Source organism: Metarhizium brunneum, chromosome 2 (genome assembly GCF_013426205.1).
Source record: "Metarhizium brunneum chromosome 2, complete sequence".
Classification (NCBI taxonomy): Eukaryota; Fungi; Ascomycota; class Sordariomycetes; order Hypocreales; family Clavicipitaceae; genus Metarhizium; species Metarhizium brunneum.
In genome coordinates this window covers 4362656-4380666 of record NC_089423.1, presented here as the reverse complement: position 1 = coordinate 4380666, position 18011 = coordinate 4362656, and the positions used below count along the sequence as shown (strand labels likewise).

Genomic DNA, 18011 nt, shown 5'->3' with positions numbered 1-18011 from the left:
CTGAAAGCACTCTGGCCTGTCATCATTCTGAGTGAACACCACCAGAAGTCTATACCAGCTGGACATATGGAATCGGCAGCCTATTTGGACCTCATGCATTAACTCTCATACCTCAGCTTCCCTCTCATCGGCGCCTTCAAACTTCCTCCAACGTCCGTTACCGCAAGAAGGAAGGGAGCCTCCACTTTTGCACAGTCTAAAACAACCGTCCTGCCGTCTCATCACCAGCTTCGGGTCTGCATCTGTAGACATTGAACCGCATTACCGAGTAGACTAGTTGGTCACGTCGACACTACTGAACGTGGATCTTGGTCGCACTCGTGGCAGAACCTATCTTCTGGCACCATAGGCAGGTCCTTCCGCGTCGACCATCTCAAGGCAGGACACAGTGAGAGTCGCTTCTGGGTTTGTTGTTGATTTCTCCCTGTCATTCCATCGGCGCGCCCGGCTAGCGCCTCTAGAATCATGGTGTACTGCGGCAAGCCCTCGAGGGGCTGCCAGATGTGCAGAACCCGTCGTATAAAGGTATAGTCTCACCGTCGCCACACAATCTCGCGCCTTGTATTAATAGTTTGCTGGGACAGTGTGACGAAACAAAGCCCACTTGTAATCAATGCGCCAAAAGTCGAAGAATTTGTCCCGGATACAAAGACGAATTTGATTTGGTATTTCGGAATGAAACTCAAGCAACAGAGCGAAGAGCAAGGAGGGCGACGAAGAAGGCTCTGGCACACAGGCATGGGCGGGAAGCGGAGCAAGCAGTGTCACCGTCATCCTCGTCTTCGTCGTCCGATAGTGGTGGCTCGTTATCACCAACATCGCACACTATTCGCTTACCCCGTGTTTCCGCAAGTCCTCAGCTACCTCTAGAGGATCAGGCTGCGTGTCATTTTATTTCCAATTATGTTTTAGTGCCTCGCCATGGCAACCTCGTTGGTTTCATGGAGTTTGTTGTTCCCCTATTAAACGCTGACACAGTCCCCCAACATTATAAGTACGCCTTCGAGGCTTGTGCATTGGCCTCCCTTAATAACGGGGTCGGCAATGGAAATCATTTTGAAAAGCAGGCATTGGGGAAATACACCAAAGCGCTATCGACCACCTTTGCAGCCCTGCGCGACCCTGAAGTTGCCAAGGAGGATGCGACACTGGCCGCCGTGCTTCTCTTGGGCTTGTTCGAAAATATCACTGCAAAAACTATGGGAATGCTAGCTTGGGGTTCTCATATCGAGGGTGCAATACAGCTGGCCAAGGCTCGAGGCCGTAAACAGCTTCAAACAAAGGTTGGCCTCAATATGTTTATTGCTGTGCGCACACAAATGGTGAGTCTCACACACAAACATATACACACAGAAAGCATCTTGGTATTCGACTCAGTTTCAAATTCTTTGTATTTCTCGGAATATGTCAAGCTGTAGACTAACAGCCTACAGATTATTCATAGTCTGAGCACATCAAAATCTCCGGGTATGGATGTGTCTTGGTGGATTGAGGATGCAGTGAGGGACAGACATGCCTCTGAGTGTCAGCGACTGTGCATCAAGGTTGGCGAGCTCAGGGGAGAGGCCAACCGGCTTCTCACAACCGTGCCTCGGACTCCCGATAATATGGAAATTGTCATCGACATGATTCGACGGTGTCAAGCGCAGGACCAAGCCTGCGCAAGCTGGTGCAAGAACCTCCCCGATTATTTTCAATGCAAGACCGCTACCTGGGAGGACAATGTACCGAATGGCGACTACACCAAAGCAGAGGTCTACCCAGGAAGAGTAGACGTTTATAATGATCTTTGGGTTGCTACGATCTGGAATATGCTGCGATGTGGACGAATCATACTCAACTCAATTATTGTGCGATGTGCAGCCTGGGTCTGTGCCCCCGTCGACTACAGAACCACTCCAGAGTATGCCAATGCCGCGAGAACGACCGTGGATATTGTCACCGATGTCATTTCTTCAGTCCCTTACCAACTTGGTTGGTTCTCCAAACGTAGGGATCTCCTGGAACGTGCGAACCTCTCTACCTTTGCCTGCGGCGAGGATGATTCGTCAAAGGGCTTATCGGGATATTTTATGACTTGGCCCCTCGCTTTCATTCACTCCTTGGATTATTTGACAGACTCTCAGCGGACTTGGGTCCGAGGTCGGCTCCAGTACATTGGCTCTCAGTTAGGGGTCCGGTATGCTTTACTGTTAACTCAGGTAAGCTTATTACTAGCATGCTTCTCCTATCATGCTGCCCATTGCTCCAGTACCATCACACATTTGGAAGACGAAGGCTGACCATTCTCATGTAGCTCAACATACGCATACCATCAATGCTAATTTTTCGAGACGGGCTCATTACAAGACCCTTCGGAATTCCCGGCGACTTTGAGCGGCAAGCATCCAAGGCATCCCGCCCGACACCGAGTTTTTATGCCAGCCCTCTCGTACCACAACATGAAACTGCAGAGAAGGCAAAGTTAGACCAAGAAGCTGCCAGTGTGTTTACGAAAGCTATGAAGTTCTCTAACAATGTTGATGAGCGAAGAACGAAGACGTGGCTTGAGTTCCAACATGTCACCACGACCACTATCTAATATCCCAGATGATCTCCAATCTCACATTACCAGCTGTCAGACATGGACTCTGTTTCAATCTATGCCTGTGTACGCTTTTCTCTACAATATTGAAAGATGTTTCCAAGCCAGCTTTGTGTCATAGTTATATTACCATTCCGGTGGCTACCGCCACCGCTCGTTGTTTGCTTTGGAGTGCTTGTTATTTACAAAACCATTGATGGAGCAATATGACAAGGATATTCAAGTTTGGTTTGGAAAAAACCATGATGGCTGATCATTGGTTGCTCGCTTCGTCTAAGGGTGTTGCTTTGGGTGCTTTGGGCGTACTCTGCAATACATTCCCGGCCGTGGACATTTTTTTTTCGCTTAACTATTAATACAAAATTCTACTAATCCATATTGGCATGTCCACGATCATGAACTCATGATAGGTGCTCACACACACACACACACACACACAAAAGGGGTGTTTTTTATCCCTCCATGTCCTTTAGCCAACTAATAATACAAGAAAACTTTTAGTCCTGCCGTGCCAAAAAGAAGAAGAAAATCATGAATTGTTGCCATTAATCGTGGATTATCATCTTAACGGCAAGTGTATCTGTTCATGTCTCAAATTGACCATAGAACGGCTTAGGAAGCCACATCCTGCTCCTCGTATCTTCCATGCCTCTCTCTGAACCATATGGGAAGGCATATTGCAACACCAACACTCCCCAAACAAAAGTTGGATGCAACGATAGTAATAGCGTCCAGTAGGCGAAACAGCGTTCCTGCGACAGAATTGCCAAGAAACATATAATTTTCTATAAATGCATTTAGGTGTTGCTCATGGGTAAGAGGCACGTGTGCTGGCGGGCGGGAGGTATTGCACCACCTCCAGGAAACCAACCACAGGGGACGTCTATTTCCTTCGCTTTGCCCTATTTAGAAAAATGGAGTCAGCATATGATGGACTAGAACATTGGCCTGCGCCTCAAGGGCGCAATCCTCGGGAAGAACAAGTGGCATTGACGTACAACTCTTCCTTGGGCTGTGACTGCGGCTGGCCCATGTTCCAGGCCTTTACGACCCAACTCTGGGTCTTATCAACGTATTTCTCATTCTGCACATGCTTTACGCCAACTCGCACGCCGTCTTTGGTGAAGACGACGTTCTTCTTGCCCATTCGCTCCGACGCCGTGTCGCGAAACTTGGTTGCTGATTCATAAACTTGGTACACAACCCACGCGATGGCAGATACGAGAAGGATTGCAATGACGAGAGGGATGATCTTTCTGTGGCAATAGCAAGACTGTCAGAAACTTGACAAACGGGTAAGATGACGTAGCTCTAGACAAGGATACAAGGGGATAGAGGTGGAAATGCGTCAGTCGCAAAAGGCGGCATGGCTAAGTTATAATTGTTGATTGCAGCGGTATGTTTGGGAGAAACTCACCCGATAGTCGATGCCATGATGCGTTCACTCACGGAGTACGCAGACAGACAAGGCAGGCTGGATATCCCAAGGGGAAAGGATGGGAAAAGAATTTGTCGGGCTGAAGGCGGTCGGCGACAGACTCTTTGATTTGCAAATAGTCAAACCAGTCAGTCACAAGTGTCTGTGGGCGGGTGGGCAACTTGATTCCAATAAAGGCTTCCGAGCAGGATATCAAAACTAGCAAGCGAGTCGCAACAGCCTACTCGGGGTTGGCCAAGGCGGCGACGAAAGCAAAGTTGGAAACAAAAGTTGACCTGCGGCGAAATAAAGGTGCGTCGGTGTCAAGGGCGCGCAATCGACAACTTTCGCAGCGGGTGTAGGATGTCGGATTGTTGGTCGGAGTAACGGCGCCAAGGTGATAGATACGAACGGGTGAGCTGCGCAAAGGGAAGGCCGCTGGCGAGGTAAATGCAAGGCCGATCGATGCTGGGTAACACACGTGAAGAGAGCCTGTGGTGTAGCGATAGGTTCGTGTAGATAATTTGCTGCTACCAGTGGTCTAGGTTTTTGTCAGGATCGCAGGCTGAGAGACGTCCCCAAAACTAACTTCAATGTTGGATGCAGCTTGGGTGGGCTCCCCTCGTAACCATACTTGAAGCAGCCGCAGTCGTACATAGCCTCATCGGACATGCTTAAAGCGCAATTGTGCCGCCAACAGTGGTTTGTGCAAGATGGGCCAGGTCAATGGCGCCGCTGAAGCCACGTCAAGGGATTGGCCCGTGAGTACTTGGAGGCGGCGGCCGTGCGGGTCCAGGGGTCACACGCTGATGATGGGCTGCACAAGTTGCTGTACTCCATGGCATCGTACATGCATACAACTTTAGGGAGGCAGAACTGATGTCCCTGGGTAATTCCGTTGCGCCATCGTCCATTCAACACTTCAAACCGACGCTGGAACTAGTGTGATTTGTTTAACTGGAAGAAACAGCCAAGGACGGAAAAACTATTGCACCGTTGAACTCGGGCCTCAGCGCATTTTATAGTTTGAGAAACTCGAAGGCAACCAACCAGGCATGTAGTAGTACATAGAACGCGACGGAGACGCAGTGTCCGCGAAGTATTGAGTACCATTTTGCCGCTAACAACTAGGCCAACTAATTGCATGTCAGTGACCCCGCCATAAAAGTATCGTCTACTTGCCAGCTCTAAGCTGCTGGACCCATGGCTTCGGGCGGGCAAGGCGGGCACATGTACAGTGGGTTGTCCTTTCAAATTCGAGTGCTGAAAAGGACAGCTCTCCAAGTGTGCTGTGGCCAGTCATATCCATGTTTGCTCCCCAGGTCAACCCTGAGCTACCAATGCCTGCGCTCGCCAAGGCCCGCCTCAAGTGCTCATACTTGCCCGTTTGCCTGGACCGTCGACCTCATAAATCGCAACGTCCAACTGCAATTCAACCCTCCACTTCCTGTCATTTCCATTGTCGTGTCCTCCTTCCGGACGATCCCACCTCGATTCGAATTCGACCGCGAATTCGGCTCTGGCTTCAATTCTGACTGTGCCTGCGGTCGTTGCAGAGCCCACCACAGGCTCTTCTTCTCCCTCAAGCCTTCATCGTCCCCGTCCGCCCCCTTCAACAGCACCTGAGGCTATCGCCGAGTCTCCTTCACATACCGTCTCCCGTCATGTCCGCTCCTCCCGCCGACGGTTACGGCCAGTATCCTGGCCAGCCCGAGCAACCTGAGCAACCTGCTCAAGCCGGTTTCGCCCCACAAGATGCCTCCGCCGCGGCGCCCTCGAAAAAGAAGAAGAGAGGATACGCCGCCCAGGCCTTTGAAGTCGGTTCTGGGGCCAATGCTGCGGTTGGGGGTCAGATTCAGGGCGGCGGCCAGCAATACGGAATGCCCGCCGCTCAGCAACCTGTGGCATATGGAAACTATCCACAGCCGGATGCACAGCATCAAGCTCCCGGCCCAGGCTACCAGTACTCGCAAGCCCCTGTACAGCCTCAACAGCAAGTTCCATATGGCTATCAAGCACCTGATCAAGGTTATGCCAGTGCCGGTCCTCAACCCAGCGGTCCTGGAGTTGCCGGAATCACTCAGGGTATGGGCGGTATGCAACTGGGTGGCCAGCCTCAACAGTATCAGCAGCCTGGTCAGGCCTTCACACAGCAACCCGCTCGAGTTGGCCCGCTTAACCAGCTGTATCCTAGCGATCTCATGAACAATCCCTTCTCAGTATCTGAACTGGACTTGCCGCCCCCTCCAATTGTCTTGCCAGCCAATGTAAGTCTGCTATTCCCATTATCATATCGGTGCGTCGGAACAAACTATCTAACAAACGTCGGTTTTAATCAAGTCGAGCGTAACCCCTTCTCCAGACGCCAACTGCTCGCCACGGTACATTCGCTCAACCCTGAATGCTGTGCCAACGACCAACTCACTTCTCAAGAAGTCCAAACTTCCTTTTGCTCTCGTCATTCAGCCGTATGGCGCGCTCCACGACGATGAGGACCAAATTCCGGTCGTCCAAGACCAGGTCATTGCGCGTTGTCGCCGTTGCAGGACGTATATCAACCCCTTTGTGACGTTCCTAGATCATGGGCATCGCTGGAGATGCAACATGTGTAACTTGAGCAACGATGTTCCTCAGGCATTCGACTGGGATGCGGCCGCGCAGCAGACAGTAGACCGAATGCAACGCCACGAATTAAATCACTCCGTCGTGGAGTTTGTTGCGCCACAGGAATACATGGTTCGACCTCCACAGCCATTGGTGTACCTCTTTGTGTTTGATGTCAGTTATGCCGCGGTTTCAAATGGCATGCTGGCTACCAGCGCTCGCACAATACTCGATAGCCTTAGCACGATCCCCAACGCCGACAGACGTACGAGGCTTGGTTTCCTCGCAGTGGACACTAGCTTGCATTACTTTTCGATTCCGAAAGATGAGGATGAAAACGGGGAAACAAATATGCTGGTTGTCAGCGACCTGGAGGAGCCTTTTCTCCCTGTCCCACATGATCTCCTTGTGTCTCTCACCGAGAGTCGACAGAGCATAGAGAAATTCCTTCAGAAGTTGCCAGATATGTTCCAGAATAATCATAGCAATGGCTCTTGCATGGGGTCAGCCCTCAGGGCAGGGCACAAGCTCATTTCCTCCCTTGGTGGCAAAATCGTTATTCTGACGGCCTCGTTGCCCAATATCGGTGATGGGAAACTGGATATGAGGGAAGACAAAAAGTTGCTTGGCACATCAAGGGAAGGTAGTCTCCTGCAGACTGCCAATAGCTTCTACAAGAGCTTTGCTGTCGAATGCTCAAAGAACCAGGTTTCCATCGACATGTTTCTGTTCTCGTCGCAGTACCAGGATGTCGCCTCACTCAGCAATCTTCCACGGTATACCGGTGGCCAAACATGGTTCTACCCCGGCTGGCATGCCTCGCGTCCTGAAGATGCCCTCAAATTTGCGTCAGAATTTAGCGACTATCTGTCATCAGAAATCGGTCTTGAAGCGGTGCTTCGCGTCCGTGCCACTACAGGCCTGCGTATGAACGCTTTCTATGGCAACTTTTTCAACCGAAGCTCTGATCTTTGTGCTTTCCCAGCATTCCCACGCGATCAGTGCTACGTTGTGGAGGTTGCCATTGACGAAAATTTGAATAAGAACTTTGTGTGTCTGCAAGCTGCTGTTCTTCACACCACATGCAACGGTGAACGTCGCATTCGAGTATTGACCCTTTCTCTTCCGACTACCACGAACTTGTCTGATGTATATGCATCCGCTGATCAGTGTGCTATCACCGCATACTTCAGCCACAAGGCTGTAGAGCGGACTCTGGACAGCGGTCTGGAGGCGGCAAGAGATGCTTTGCAGGCTAAGCTCACTGAAGTCCTGCAGACATTCAAGAAGGAACTTGCTGGTGGTAGCATGGGTGGAGGTGGTTTGCAATTCCCTGCGAACCTGCGCGGCTTGCCCGTTCTGTTTCTGGGTCTTATCAAGAACGTGGGGCTGCGAAAGTCGACGCAGATTCCCTCAGACATCCGTTCTGCGGCACTCTGTCTCCTCTCGACTTTGCCGGTGCCACTACTGATGCGCTACATTTACCCAAGAATGTACTCGTTGCATGATATGCCTGACAATGCAGGAATGCCAGACGAAGAAACAGGCCAGATCGTCTTGCCACCAGCAATAAACCTGTCATCGGAACGACTGGTCCCGTATGGTCTTTACTTGATCGATGACGGACAGACTCAATTCCTTTGGGTTGGTCGAGATGCTATCCCCCAGCTAATTGCAGACGTTTTCGGAGTAGAGGAACGCGCCCAGGTCCACGTTGGTAAAGGCCGGGTTCCTGAGCTTGATAACGACTTCAATGAGCGAGTGAGGGCAGTCATCCAGAAGAGCAAAGATCACAAGTCGCTTGGAGTCGGAAGCATCACAGTACCGCACCTTTATATAGTGCGGGAGGACGGCGAGCCTAGCTTGAAGCTGTGGGCACAAACATTACTTGTTGAGGACCGAGCAGACCAAGGAGTCAGTGCGGCCCAGTGGCTCGGTGTGCTGAGAGAAAAGGTCAGTATGCGCTAGATTTGTTGGGGTGTTACTTTGTCGCAGAGCATTCAGCACTTTGTCCCACCACCAGAGGGATATCATTTTACTAACTAGGAATAGGTCGTACAGTAATAAAGATGCCGACTCGACATTTGATCGTAGGAGCATTGTCCTTTTTACATATTTCGGCGAATATCAAACAAAAGGCCCGGTGATAGGATGTGGCGCAATATGTCGTTTGTTAGCGTCACCATGTAGTCTGATGATGGAAGAAGCTATGAAACGCTACGGACGATATGATGGGGATATGGCAATGGCGAGGCAATGGAGTTTGAAGAAAGAGGAGTTGCAGAGAGTCATGTCGTGCCTTGACCTAATTCGTGGGTGGTTCATTGCAGAATAGATGTTGAGGAATATTTTCGATATCAAAAACGGGAGAATACTGTCTTTGGCTGTTTACACTAGCAAATCCTGGCCATGGTGTAGACGAGTTATGCCGGAGGGGTGATCAGTCCAAGGTCGATTAACAGCTAGGAATTCATGTGCTGTGCCAAACAGTCGATCCTTTGCACACATGCAGTCATTGGAGGTGATGAGCAGTCTCTTTAGGATCGCAGGATGGAAAAATGTCCAATCGGCCACCCGTTCCAACCCCTATTCATCTGAATTGTGTTGGGTACTGGTGATCTCGTCAAGGACGAAGCGAAAGATTTGGGTCCCGGGCATTCCAGAGACTCGGCGGCATCGGCCAGCAAGGTATTTATTGTATACTCCGTACATACACACATGTTGCCATCTAACATGCCCCGTACATGGTAACATGGGGTTGATCAAAAGGGACAGTCACAAAACAAGGGTGAGATGATATATGATATATCAACACAAAGATGGCTCAACTCGAGAGGGCTCGCATATCCTGAAGATGCGCTGCCGAGGGATCCACCCAGTGGCTGGTTTGCTGGACTAGACTGGACCAGACCCTTTTGGCTTGTTAACGGTTGGCTCGAGTTAGAAACAATCGATCATGCGTATGCAGTACTCCGTAGCTGGCCCTTTTTCTCAAGCTGTAACAACTCTTTTGGTTGGCGGGTGCTCCATAAAGAGGCTAACTGGTCTGGTGATGCCTTAATAATAGTACATACTACTTAAGTAGATGGGACGTTTGTTTCGTCCAGTCAGGCTGTGAATGGTAGCACTTGAGGTGTGGGAGAACCAGGGTGCCATGCATGCAACCGCTTGACTACTACTACCCGTACTTGAGTACTTCAAGTACTTTATTGGTCAGTCGTCGGCGGCCTGCTTTGTTAGCCGCTGGGTGGGGTCGCCTGGGACGCTGGCTTTGGCCTCATCTTAAGTCTGGTGTGCATCAGCACGGAGACTCTGTACATGCCTCACGTCGGACTAAGACAAGTACCTGCCTAGTAGGTATAAATAGGTCAAGTACTTTACGGAGTACTACTTGCCTCTGGGGGCCAGGCCTCTGGAGCAGCGCCAAGGCCCCGATAGTTGGTGCGTCTTGGAGTTGACCACTCTGCATTGGCACCGTTCTCAATGGACGATGGGCGAATGAACGATGGATGATGGATGATGTGATGGCTCGACATACAACCGCATGTAGTTTCTCTTTGCAACATTGAAGCCACGCCGCGTAGCTATTGGGCCGTCGATTGGCTTCGGCGGGACGGGCCTGGCCTGGCCACCAATTTTGATGGCTTTGTGTGGTCGACTAGGCTCGGGTGTGTCTGCCTTTGACCCAATCCATGCACTTTGTTCCGCCATTAAGGAACCGCTGACCATTGAGCCCGCCCAGTGTTCACCACCAGTGACTTCACGAGCGGGCTGCAACATTGACGAGTGCTGCTCAAACCCCTTGTCATTTCGAGTCCAAGGTATTTCCATAAGTACTACTCCGTAAGCACTCGGTACTCCGTGCTCCCTATGTAAACCTTGCACTCGCTGCGGAGTACCAGTACTAGTACCCCGTACTCTGTTCGCATCAGTGATGGTGGAACTCGGACCCCTCAGTTCCTTTGCCTTTAAAAGGCCGCCAGGTGCTTCCACAAAGACACCTGAGAGGTTCACTGCTGGAAGCGACCAGACCAGTTGACCTTTTTGTAAAAGAAAGCATTCGATGCTGTCGTTTGCATGGCCCCATTGTGTCGCCGACTGACTGACTGACAACGACTCTGAAAGCTCAAAAGACCTTGAGCCCTTGAGCCCTTGGGCCCCTGCTCCTTGTTTATCTGGTCTCTGACCCGACTTGAAACTCACAAAGCGTCTGGTGCCTCGTCTTGATTGACACTGGCAACCTGACCACCTGAAGGCGCCTGGAGACACCTGAAGGAACCCCCCCTCCCCCTTTCCCCCACCAGACCAACATTGAACCCCACCTGCCGTCGATAATCTTAGCAACGGGCACCTTAGCCATCGTCCTCACCTCACCTGGGCCCGTCGTCTCGCGTCGTCGCCTATTTGTGATTTCAAACCGCCATCGCCTTGCAAGCTAGTCTCCAAGACAGAGCATTTTCCTGTCCTCGTCGGCCCTGTTTCCAGATTGATTGTCGCCGCTCTGCGACCTCTTTGTCATTCTCTTGCCCGCCAACCGTCAACTTTAGAACACGAGGCCCGAGCGGGGGTTGCCTTAACACCTTGACAGCCGCCTCGCAAATTTCAGGGTGTGTCCGTCGTTTTCGAGTTGAGCATTTGTCCAGTCGCAACTTTCGTCACACTTCCTTTCAATCCGTGAAGAAACCATTTTATTTATTTCTACCTTCAAGTCACCTCAGCGCCGGAAAGACTACACTGCCCGACGGCAGACAGGCTCCTTGGGCGATTTTGAAAGGTTACCGCTGCTCGGCATCCCCTCCCGTACTTCGCCATCGTGCTTTTTACCCCGCCAGTGCCAAACAGACGTGTCTCATCAGAACATCATGTCCCGTTCGAACCCTCCAAACGCCGGAGGCTCTCGCAAGATTTCTTTCAATGTTAGCGAGCAATACGACATTCAAGATGTTGTAGGTGAAGGTGCATATGGAGTCGTTTGGTGAGTGCGTGTGCCGTGAGCTGTTCAGAGACCTGTCTGAAAGGCCGCAAGCCAAATACGCCAACTTGCTTACAAGGGTAAATGTGTAGCTCCGCGATACACAAACCGTCAGGGCAGAAGGTTGCGATCAAGAAGATCACTCCATTCGATCATTCCATGTTTTGTCTCCGAACTTTGCGCGAAATGAAGCTCCTTCGCTACTTCAATCACGAGAACATCATCTCTATCCTTGATATCCAGAAGCCCCGTGGCTACGATACATTTAACGAGGTCTATCTCATTCAGGTGAGTTTGTCGTCGATGTCTCGGCCACTTGTTGGCCGTTCAACTACTCTACTTCGGTAATCATGCTAATCATACGTGCAATGCTTCAGGAGTTGATGGAGACTGATATGCACAGAGTCATCCGAACACAGGATCTCTCAGACGATCACTGCCAGTATTTCATCTATCAAACTTTGCGCGCACTGAAAGCAATGCATTCAGCAAACGTTCTGCACAGAGATCTGAAACCATCCAACCTACTTCTCAATGCCAATTGCGACTTGAAAGTCTGTGACTTTGGCTTGGCCAGATCGGCTGCATCTCAAGAAGACAATTCTGGTTTCATGACGGAATATGTTGCAACACGATGGTATCGTGCCCCAGAAATCATGTTAACGTTCAAGGAATATACAAAGGCCATTGATGTTTGGTCTGTCGGCTGCATCTTAGCCGAGATGCTCAGTGGAAAACCTTTGTTCCCTGGTAAAGACTGTAAGTGGCAACAATCAACGATCTCAACGATCTCAACCCGAACCCCGCCTTCCTGGAGGGCGTTTTGCTTTGTTTTTTTGTTTTTCTGGCTGTCGTATGAGGCGGTGGCAGCAGGTAGCCTTCGAGGCAGTGATGGCTACGGAAACATGACGCTGACAGTCATGCTATTTTGTAGATCATCACCAGTTGACTCTGATTCTCGATGTTCTTGGCACGCCTACCATGGAAGACTACTATGGTATCAAGTCGCGACGTGCTAGAGAGTATATCCGGTCTCTACCATTCAAGAAGAAGGTGCCATTCAGGACTCTATTTCCAAAAACTTCCGACTTGGCACTCGATCTTCTCGAAAAGCTACTAGCTTTCAATCCTGTCAAGCGTATCACGGTTGAGGAAGCTCTAAAGCATCCCTACCTGGAGCCGTATCACGACCCCGAGGACGAGCCAACTGCACCTCCGACTCCTGAAGAATTTTTCGACTTTGACAAACACAAGGATACCCTGAGCAAAGAACAGCTGAAACAACTCATTTATCAGGAGATTATGAGGTAAGAGAACTTGGTTAGAGATGGACACGGACACGAAGCCATGGACCAGGCTTGGGGGCGGGCTTTCTTCAGGAGGACTGGTTCGATCGGTGGTAAAATCTTAATGCCCACCAGGCTGCATTGATGGGGGACCGGAGGTGCCAGGGGAGTGGGTGAACTTGAAGCAACAACGTAGCAGAACAGTACTCATTTCACCTCGACTTCCATGTGGCAGTGCAAGACTTGGATGCAATTATGCTGCAATTTTCTTGAATGTTCCGGATAGATGCTCCCATGTACGCCGGACGAGCAGGCAGGAGACCAGCTTGTGAAAGGGGCATTAGCTAGTTGTCAACAGTTTAGTATATGCAGAACAAAAATGCTTTGTCACAATTGAGCCAACTTTTTTTCAAGAGAAAAATACATACATTCTTCCCTTTTTTTCTTTTTTCTTCTTCTTAAAAACAAAAAACGAGAAGAAAAAACTGATGTTGCCTTTCCTTGGAAACTTGAGACAATTCTCCAAGCTCAAAACCCACAAAATATCCAACGTGGAGACACCAGCTTCTGTTGTGTAGGTCACGGACTGGCCTGGTATGTGACGGAGCAAAATGCGGAATCGCTAGAAATAGAGCTGTAACACGCCATGAACAATATTTTAGCGTTGATTGCAGCAAAGAAGAGCCCACAGGGCAGATCGATTGTGTGACTGTTGTCGGTTGTGTCGGGAATTTTGGCAGAAACAGGTACTACATACGTACGGAGTACGTATATCGGGAACATCGCAGTAAGGCCACCCTGGCCTGGGCAGATGGGGGGGGGTCGGAATGTCACTGCCAGCCGTTGCGACTGGACTCTGCTGCAAACTTCTCTGCGGGGGAGGCTGCAATATCCAGGTATCTCTACACGGAAGTCATCTGACAACCATTGTCCACTGGCGGCCTGCATAGAAATCAAGGCATTTTCTCAGGCTCTCAAGTTACTCTAAGTAAACTAGAAGGATTTGATCATTTTAATGCTTCTAGCCTTGGTCCAGACTCCTCCATCGACAAAATATCTCTACACTCGTGGCCCCACATTAGTATAACGCTGTTGATGTAATAATGCATCAGTCGCCGAAAACCGTTTCTAGAAAAAAATGCATGGCTACTCCAGTCATCCTTTGCTCAATATTTGGTTTCCATCTCGTGATTGAAATATTTGCATCAGGCAGAGATTCACGTCTTGGCCTGCAGCAATTCGCACCGACAGTTTCTTATGCCTACGCACTGCACCCAGCTTGAGGCAGAGCGGTTACCGTGTTTATCCTGCACAAACACTGGAGCTTACCCAGGACACGCATTCAGTCTGAATACCGAGCATGTAATCATCTCCACTGTGGCTCCCTTCTGCAACTATGTCGCCCTCGATTCACCTCCAAACCTACATTCTTCATGTATCCGACCGATATCCCCTTCCAGGCTACGAGCTAGGGGAAATCAGAGCAACGGGCCATCCTGGCAACACCAATACACCGCACTCTCTTTCCCCGCCATCCCCGCCCGCATTCACGTCTGTAGCTGGGCAGCATGTGGACGGGGCTGATACGGCGCTTTTCGACCGAAGACACAAGGCTCGGGAGCGAAGCAGATACCAACGACGACCAAGACAAGGACGGCGTAAATGGCGTCTTCACCCCAAGCGGCCGGCGTGCCCTTAATGCCAGTCCATTTCGCCCTCCTCCGCTGGAGCCGCTGACCCTACATGGGTATCGCGACAGTACCCCGAGCTCAGCCCGGTTACTGACCAGTGCTATTGCAGAGGAGATCCGGACCATGGTCCCGGAGAGGCTGCGTATTGTCGACGATTGGCATTTAGTTTACAGTCTTGAGCAGGACGGGGCTAGTTTGTCTACATTGTATCAGAAATGCCGGCACTATGAGGGCCTCAGAGTTGGCTTTGTGCTTGTGGTCAAAGACCAAGAAGGCGGGGTGAGTCTGCACTTGTCATTACTTCTTCCTCTCCCTCTCCCAATCGTATCATGAAAAGAGTCGTTAGCGACGTCATGCTCCTAGCAGGACTTACATGTGCTTACAACATGTCGTGGCTGGCAAAACTATGCAGACCTTCGGAGCATATCTCTCAGAGTATCTTCATCCATCTCCTTCGTACTTTGGCAATGGGGAATGCTTTCTCTGGAAAGCCTCGATTCTCGCCTCCCTCCCCTTGCCCCCATCAGCCGATACAACGAACCTTACTCGAAGCACGACACTCGCGCCAATACCGTCGTCGGAGAGCGGGACTTCCACCCCGTCTGAGTCCGTACGATTCAAAGCATTTCCGTATAGCGGCCTGAATGATTGTTATATAAATTGCGAGACAGGTTTCGTCTCCGTCGGCTCCGGTGGTGGGCACTACGGACTTTGGCTCGACGACTCCCTTAATATTGGACACAGCTCACAATGCGAGACTTTCGGCAACGAGCCGCTTAGCGATGCGGGTGAAAAGTTTGGTGTCTGGGGTGTCGAGCTATGGGTCCTTGGTGCATAATTGTCCACCTTGGGTTTTTAACACACCTCCGCGGCGTTGCTCGCGTGGGATGGCTAGTTACTTTTTATACAATTGCAAGGTCTATGGCGCAAGTGTGCGATATGCCTTCCAGATATGCTGTTAGACAGCACAGCGGACTGTCATCAACAGTCGATTATCTCTCCCGAAAGACACACTGTTTGGAGAGGACGGAAGTCAAAGTGCAACCGGGGGGTGGGCGCCAGAGAGAGTAATACAAAACGGATACCCTGGAGAATACAAGGAGGGCGTGATTTGCAAATGGTTTAGCCGACAACATGCAAGAGTCTTTTGACAGCTATAGAATTCAAATAGTCTCAAAAAACAACAAAGAGTATGATTGCGCCAGTCTCAGGTGCGGCTTGTTGTGAACTTTGTAATACCATGCAGGATCCCATCCGGGCTGGGTGATTCGGCACACACATCTGGCTCAAACCCGAAGCGATTGACCAAATGCGCCCTCGTTGTTGGGCCGATTGTTGCAATAAAAGTCCTACCATCCCTATGTTCTAAATTGACTTTCCCACTACTCTCATCAAGCAGTCCCAAGCCTCGAAGCATGGTGTCGCACCCCGTGGGGGAGAATACAACAACCCACCGCTCAGGTTCATGTCGGGTGTCATTCAGTATGGATTCGAACTCCTCTGAAAACGATTTCATAACGCCAGTGCCATATATAACCTCCTCATCGACAATGATCCTTTCGCCCTGTAGTAAACTGGGGTCCATCAAGACTCTAGGGATGACATCACGGCGTTGCTCACCGACCAGGAATAGAAGGGGAGGCCTGACTTCGCGATCACGATACCACTGTCCATAGTGATGTTGAATATATGCCGCTAGAGCCTCGCCATTGCCCGTGTGTTCGCCGAATATTTGCAGCGGAGGCTCTACTTGGATAGCCCTTAACGCACGGGTAGTCGCGGGCCCGACACTGTATATTGGCGTATTTTGCAGAAACGGCGATTCTCCATGTCCTCCTGCACATTTTCATATTTGGTATCAGCACCGTGGGTGACACATGGGGGGTTAAGAGGGCTTGCCGGTCGGCCATTGCACAGAGTAGGAGTAGAGGCCATGGTGTATCATACCTCTCTCGTCGTTGACCACTTTGGTAAACGCTTCCACAGCTCGCTGAGACGTAAATATCACTCCTCCATACCTACAACCTGGCCTATCGCCAATCTCGTTCGCTAGAAGCAAGGATCTTGTTCTCTGCATCCCCCCTTCATCGAACCGATGCCGTAGCACAGGGACAAATTGAGGGTCAAACTTTCGGCCAAGTGACTCGTTCTTGGGTTTTGAAGTTGTCAAGATTTCCTCATAAGCATCACTTGGTGTTGACCTTGTTTTGAGAAGCAATATGGGCACCTTTGAAGCTGCTCTATCGCCTGACTCGATGTCCAGAGATTGTGATGCCATGCTCGGAGTTGGTTGTATAACCGCGGCGTATAGGCTTCTTTTTTTTCTTCTGTTAAATTGCAGCCAAAGTCGCACACGTAAAGTATCAAGCAAGTCGAACTCCTATTGCATCGCCATAGGGAATCCCGTAACACCATTAGAACATGGAAGCAATGGCGGGATACCTCGCAAAGGACTCTACAATTTGTACCAACCTTAGGTACCTACCTAAGTAGGTACTTAGTGGTGGGCAATTTGTTAGCACTGTGGCTTATCGATAATAACTCGACTTGGGGTTCTCGTCCCCCACGCGACGATGTAAGGACTCCATTCGGCTCCATTGCCCAGCTGCAGCCACCATCGGCGGCTGGCGGCTGACAAATAATCTTCACATCAACTGACTTCTTCTCAACATCGCATCATACTCTGAGAGAGACATAAAGCCACTATAGAGCTTCGACATTGACCGTCAATCGGAGGAAGGTCTGGACAGCTGATCATGGAGGATGATGCACGCGGGAGTGAATCCGCCGTGGCGCCACTGAAAGCTGCGAACGGAGACCATCAACCCAAGAAACTGCCCAAGGGAATTGTCTTGGGCGAAGACGGCAAGCCGTGAGTGAACCTTGTCCTCCGCCTTTGAGGCGTTGAATTTCAAATATAAGAATCTGGATTGTCTGATAATCACTTCAGTTGTCGAAGCTGCACATCCTTTGCTGCATGGGCTGCCATGACCAAGGAAAATGCCCGCCAAAACAACCCAGCGGGTAGCAACAAGACATTGGCCACAAATATGTCGCAGTCAAGTAATCCGCCATCAGATTGCCCTCCGGATGTGGAAGCCCTGGGCCGCGGAACATGGACGCTCCTTCATTCTATAGCGGCCTCGTATCCCGAGTCGCCATCTATGTCACAACAGTCGGATCTTTTGAGCTTTGTCAAGCTCTTCTCCAAGTTATACCCATGCTGGGTTTGTGCCGAAGATTTTAGAACATACATTGGACGGGAGGTACCGAAGGTTGAGAGTCGCGACAATTTTGGCAAATGGCTATGCGGTGCCCACAACGACGTCAACCGAAAGTTGGGCAAACCAGAATTTGACTGTTCACGGTGGCAGGAGCGTTGGCGCACGGGGTGGAAAGATGGACGATGCGACTGAGAATAATACGATGTCAACTCACAAGCCGGTCGACTAGATTT

At 50.5% G+C, this 18011-nt stretch overlaps 7 protein-coding genes across 7 annotated transcripts; 5 read left to right on the top strand and 2 right to left on the bottom strand.

Moving 5' to 3' along the window:
* Nucleotides 1–941: 941 nt before the first annotated feature.
* G6M90_00g042760 (uncharacterized protein) lies at nucleotides 942–2581 on the top strand (the record flags this gene model as incomplete). The annotated part of the gene is made up of 3 exons (XM_066130306.1): nucleotides 942–1322; nucleotides 1434–2201; nucleotides 2297–2581. 3 exons carry the CDS (start codon nucleotides 942–944, stop codon nucleotides 2579–2581), a joined length of 1434 nt encoding a protein of 477 aa, XP_065986205.1.
* Nucleotides 2582–3467: 886 nt separating this feature from the next.
* Nucleotides 3468–4018, bottom strand: G6M90_00g042750 (uncharacterized protein; the record flags this gene model as incomplete). Its single annotated transcript, XM_014692125.2, has 3 exons — nucleotides 3468–3486; nucleotides 3583–3840; nucleotides 4002–4018. The coding sequence occupies 3 exons, from the start codon at nucleotides 4016–4018 to the stop codon at nucleotides 3468–3470; spliced, it is 294 nt and encodes a 97-aa protein (XP_014547611.2).
* Nucleotides 4019–5665: 1647 nt separating this feature from the next.
* Nucleotides 5666–8573, top strand: SEC24 (Protein transport protein SEC24; the record flags this gene model as incomplete). The annotated part of the gene is made up of 2 exons (XM_014692124.1): nucleotides 5666–6268; nucleotides 6342–8573. The coding sequence occupies 2 exons, from the start codon at nucleotides 5666–5668 to the stop codon at nucleotides 8571–8573; spliced, it is 2835 nt and encodes a 944-aa protein (XP_014547610.1).
* Nucleotides 8574–11467: 2894 nt separating this feature from the next.
* On the top strand, nucleotides 11468–12888 carry MAPK (Mitogen-activated protein kinase; the record flags this gene model as incomplete). The annotated part of the gene is made up of 4 exons (XM_014692123.1): nucleotides 11468–11580; nucleotides 11670–11865; nucleotides 11955–12336; nucleotides 12512–12888. The coding sequence occupies 4 exons, from the start codon at nucleotides 11468–11470 to the stop codon at nucleotides 12886–12888; spliced, it is 1068 nt and encodes a 355-aa protein (XP_014547609.1).
* Nucleotides 12889–14431: 1543 nt separating this feature from the next.
* On the top strand, nucleotides 14432–15392 carry OXR1_1 (Oxidation resistance protein 1; the record flags this gene model as incomplete). The annotated part of the gene is made up of 2 exons (XM_014692122.1): nucleotides 14432–14833; nucleotides 14967–15392. 2 exons carry the CDS (start codon nucleotides 14432–14434, stop codon nucleotides 15390–15392), a joined length of 828 nt encoding a protein of 275 aa, XP_014547608.1.
* A 369-nt stretch (nucleotides 15393–15761) lies between these two features.
* On the bottom strand, nucleotides 15762–16832 carry ups1 (Uroporphyrinogen-III synthase; the record flags this gene model as incomplete). Its single annotated transcript, XM_014692121.1, has 2 exons — nucleotides 15762–16390; nucleotides 16502–16832. 2 exons carry the CDS (start codon nucleotides 16830–16832, stop codon nucleotides 15762–15764), a joined length of 960 nt encoding a protein of 319 aa, XP_014547607.1.
* A 478-nt stretch (nucleotides 16833–17310) lies between these two features.
* Nucleotides 17311–17970, top strand: Gfer (FAD-linked sulfhydryl oxidase ALR; the record flags this gene model as incomplete). Its single annotated transcript, XM_014692120.1, has 2 exons — nucleotides 17311–17426; nucleotides 17505–17970. The coding sequence occupies 2 exons, from the start codon at nucleotides 17311–17313 to the stop codon at nucleotides 17968–17970; spliced, it is 582 nt and encodes a 193-aa protein (XP_014547606.1).
* Between the last annotated feature and the right edge of the window lie 41 nt (nucleotides 17971–18011).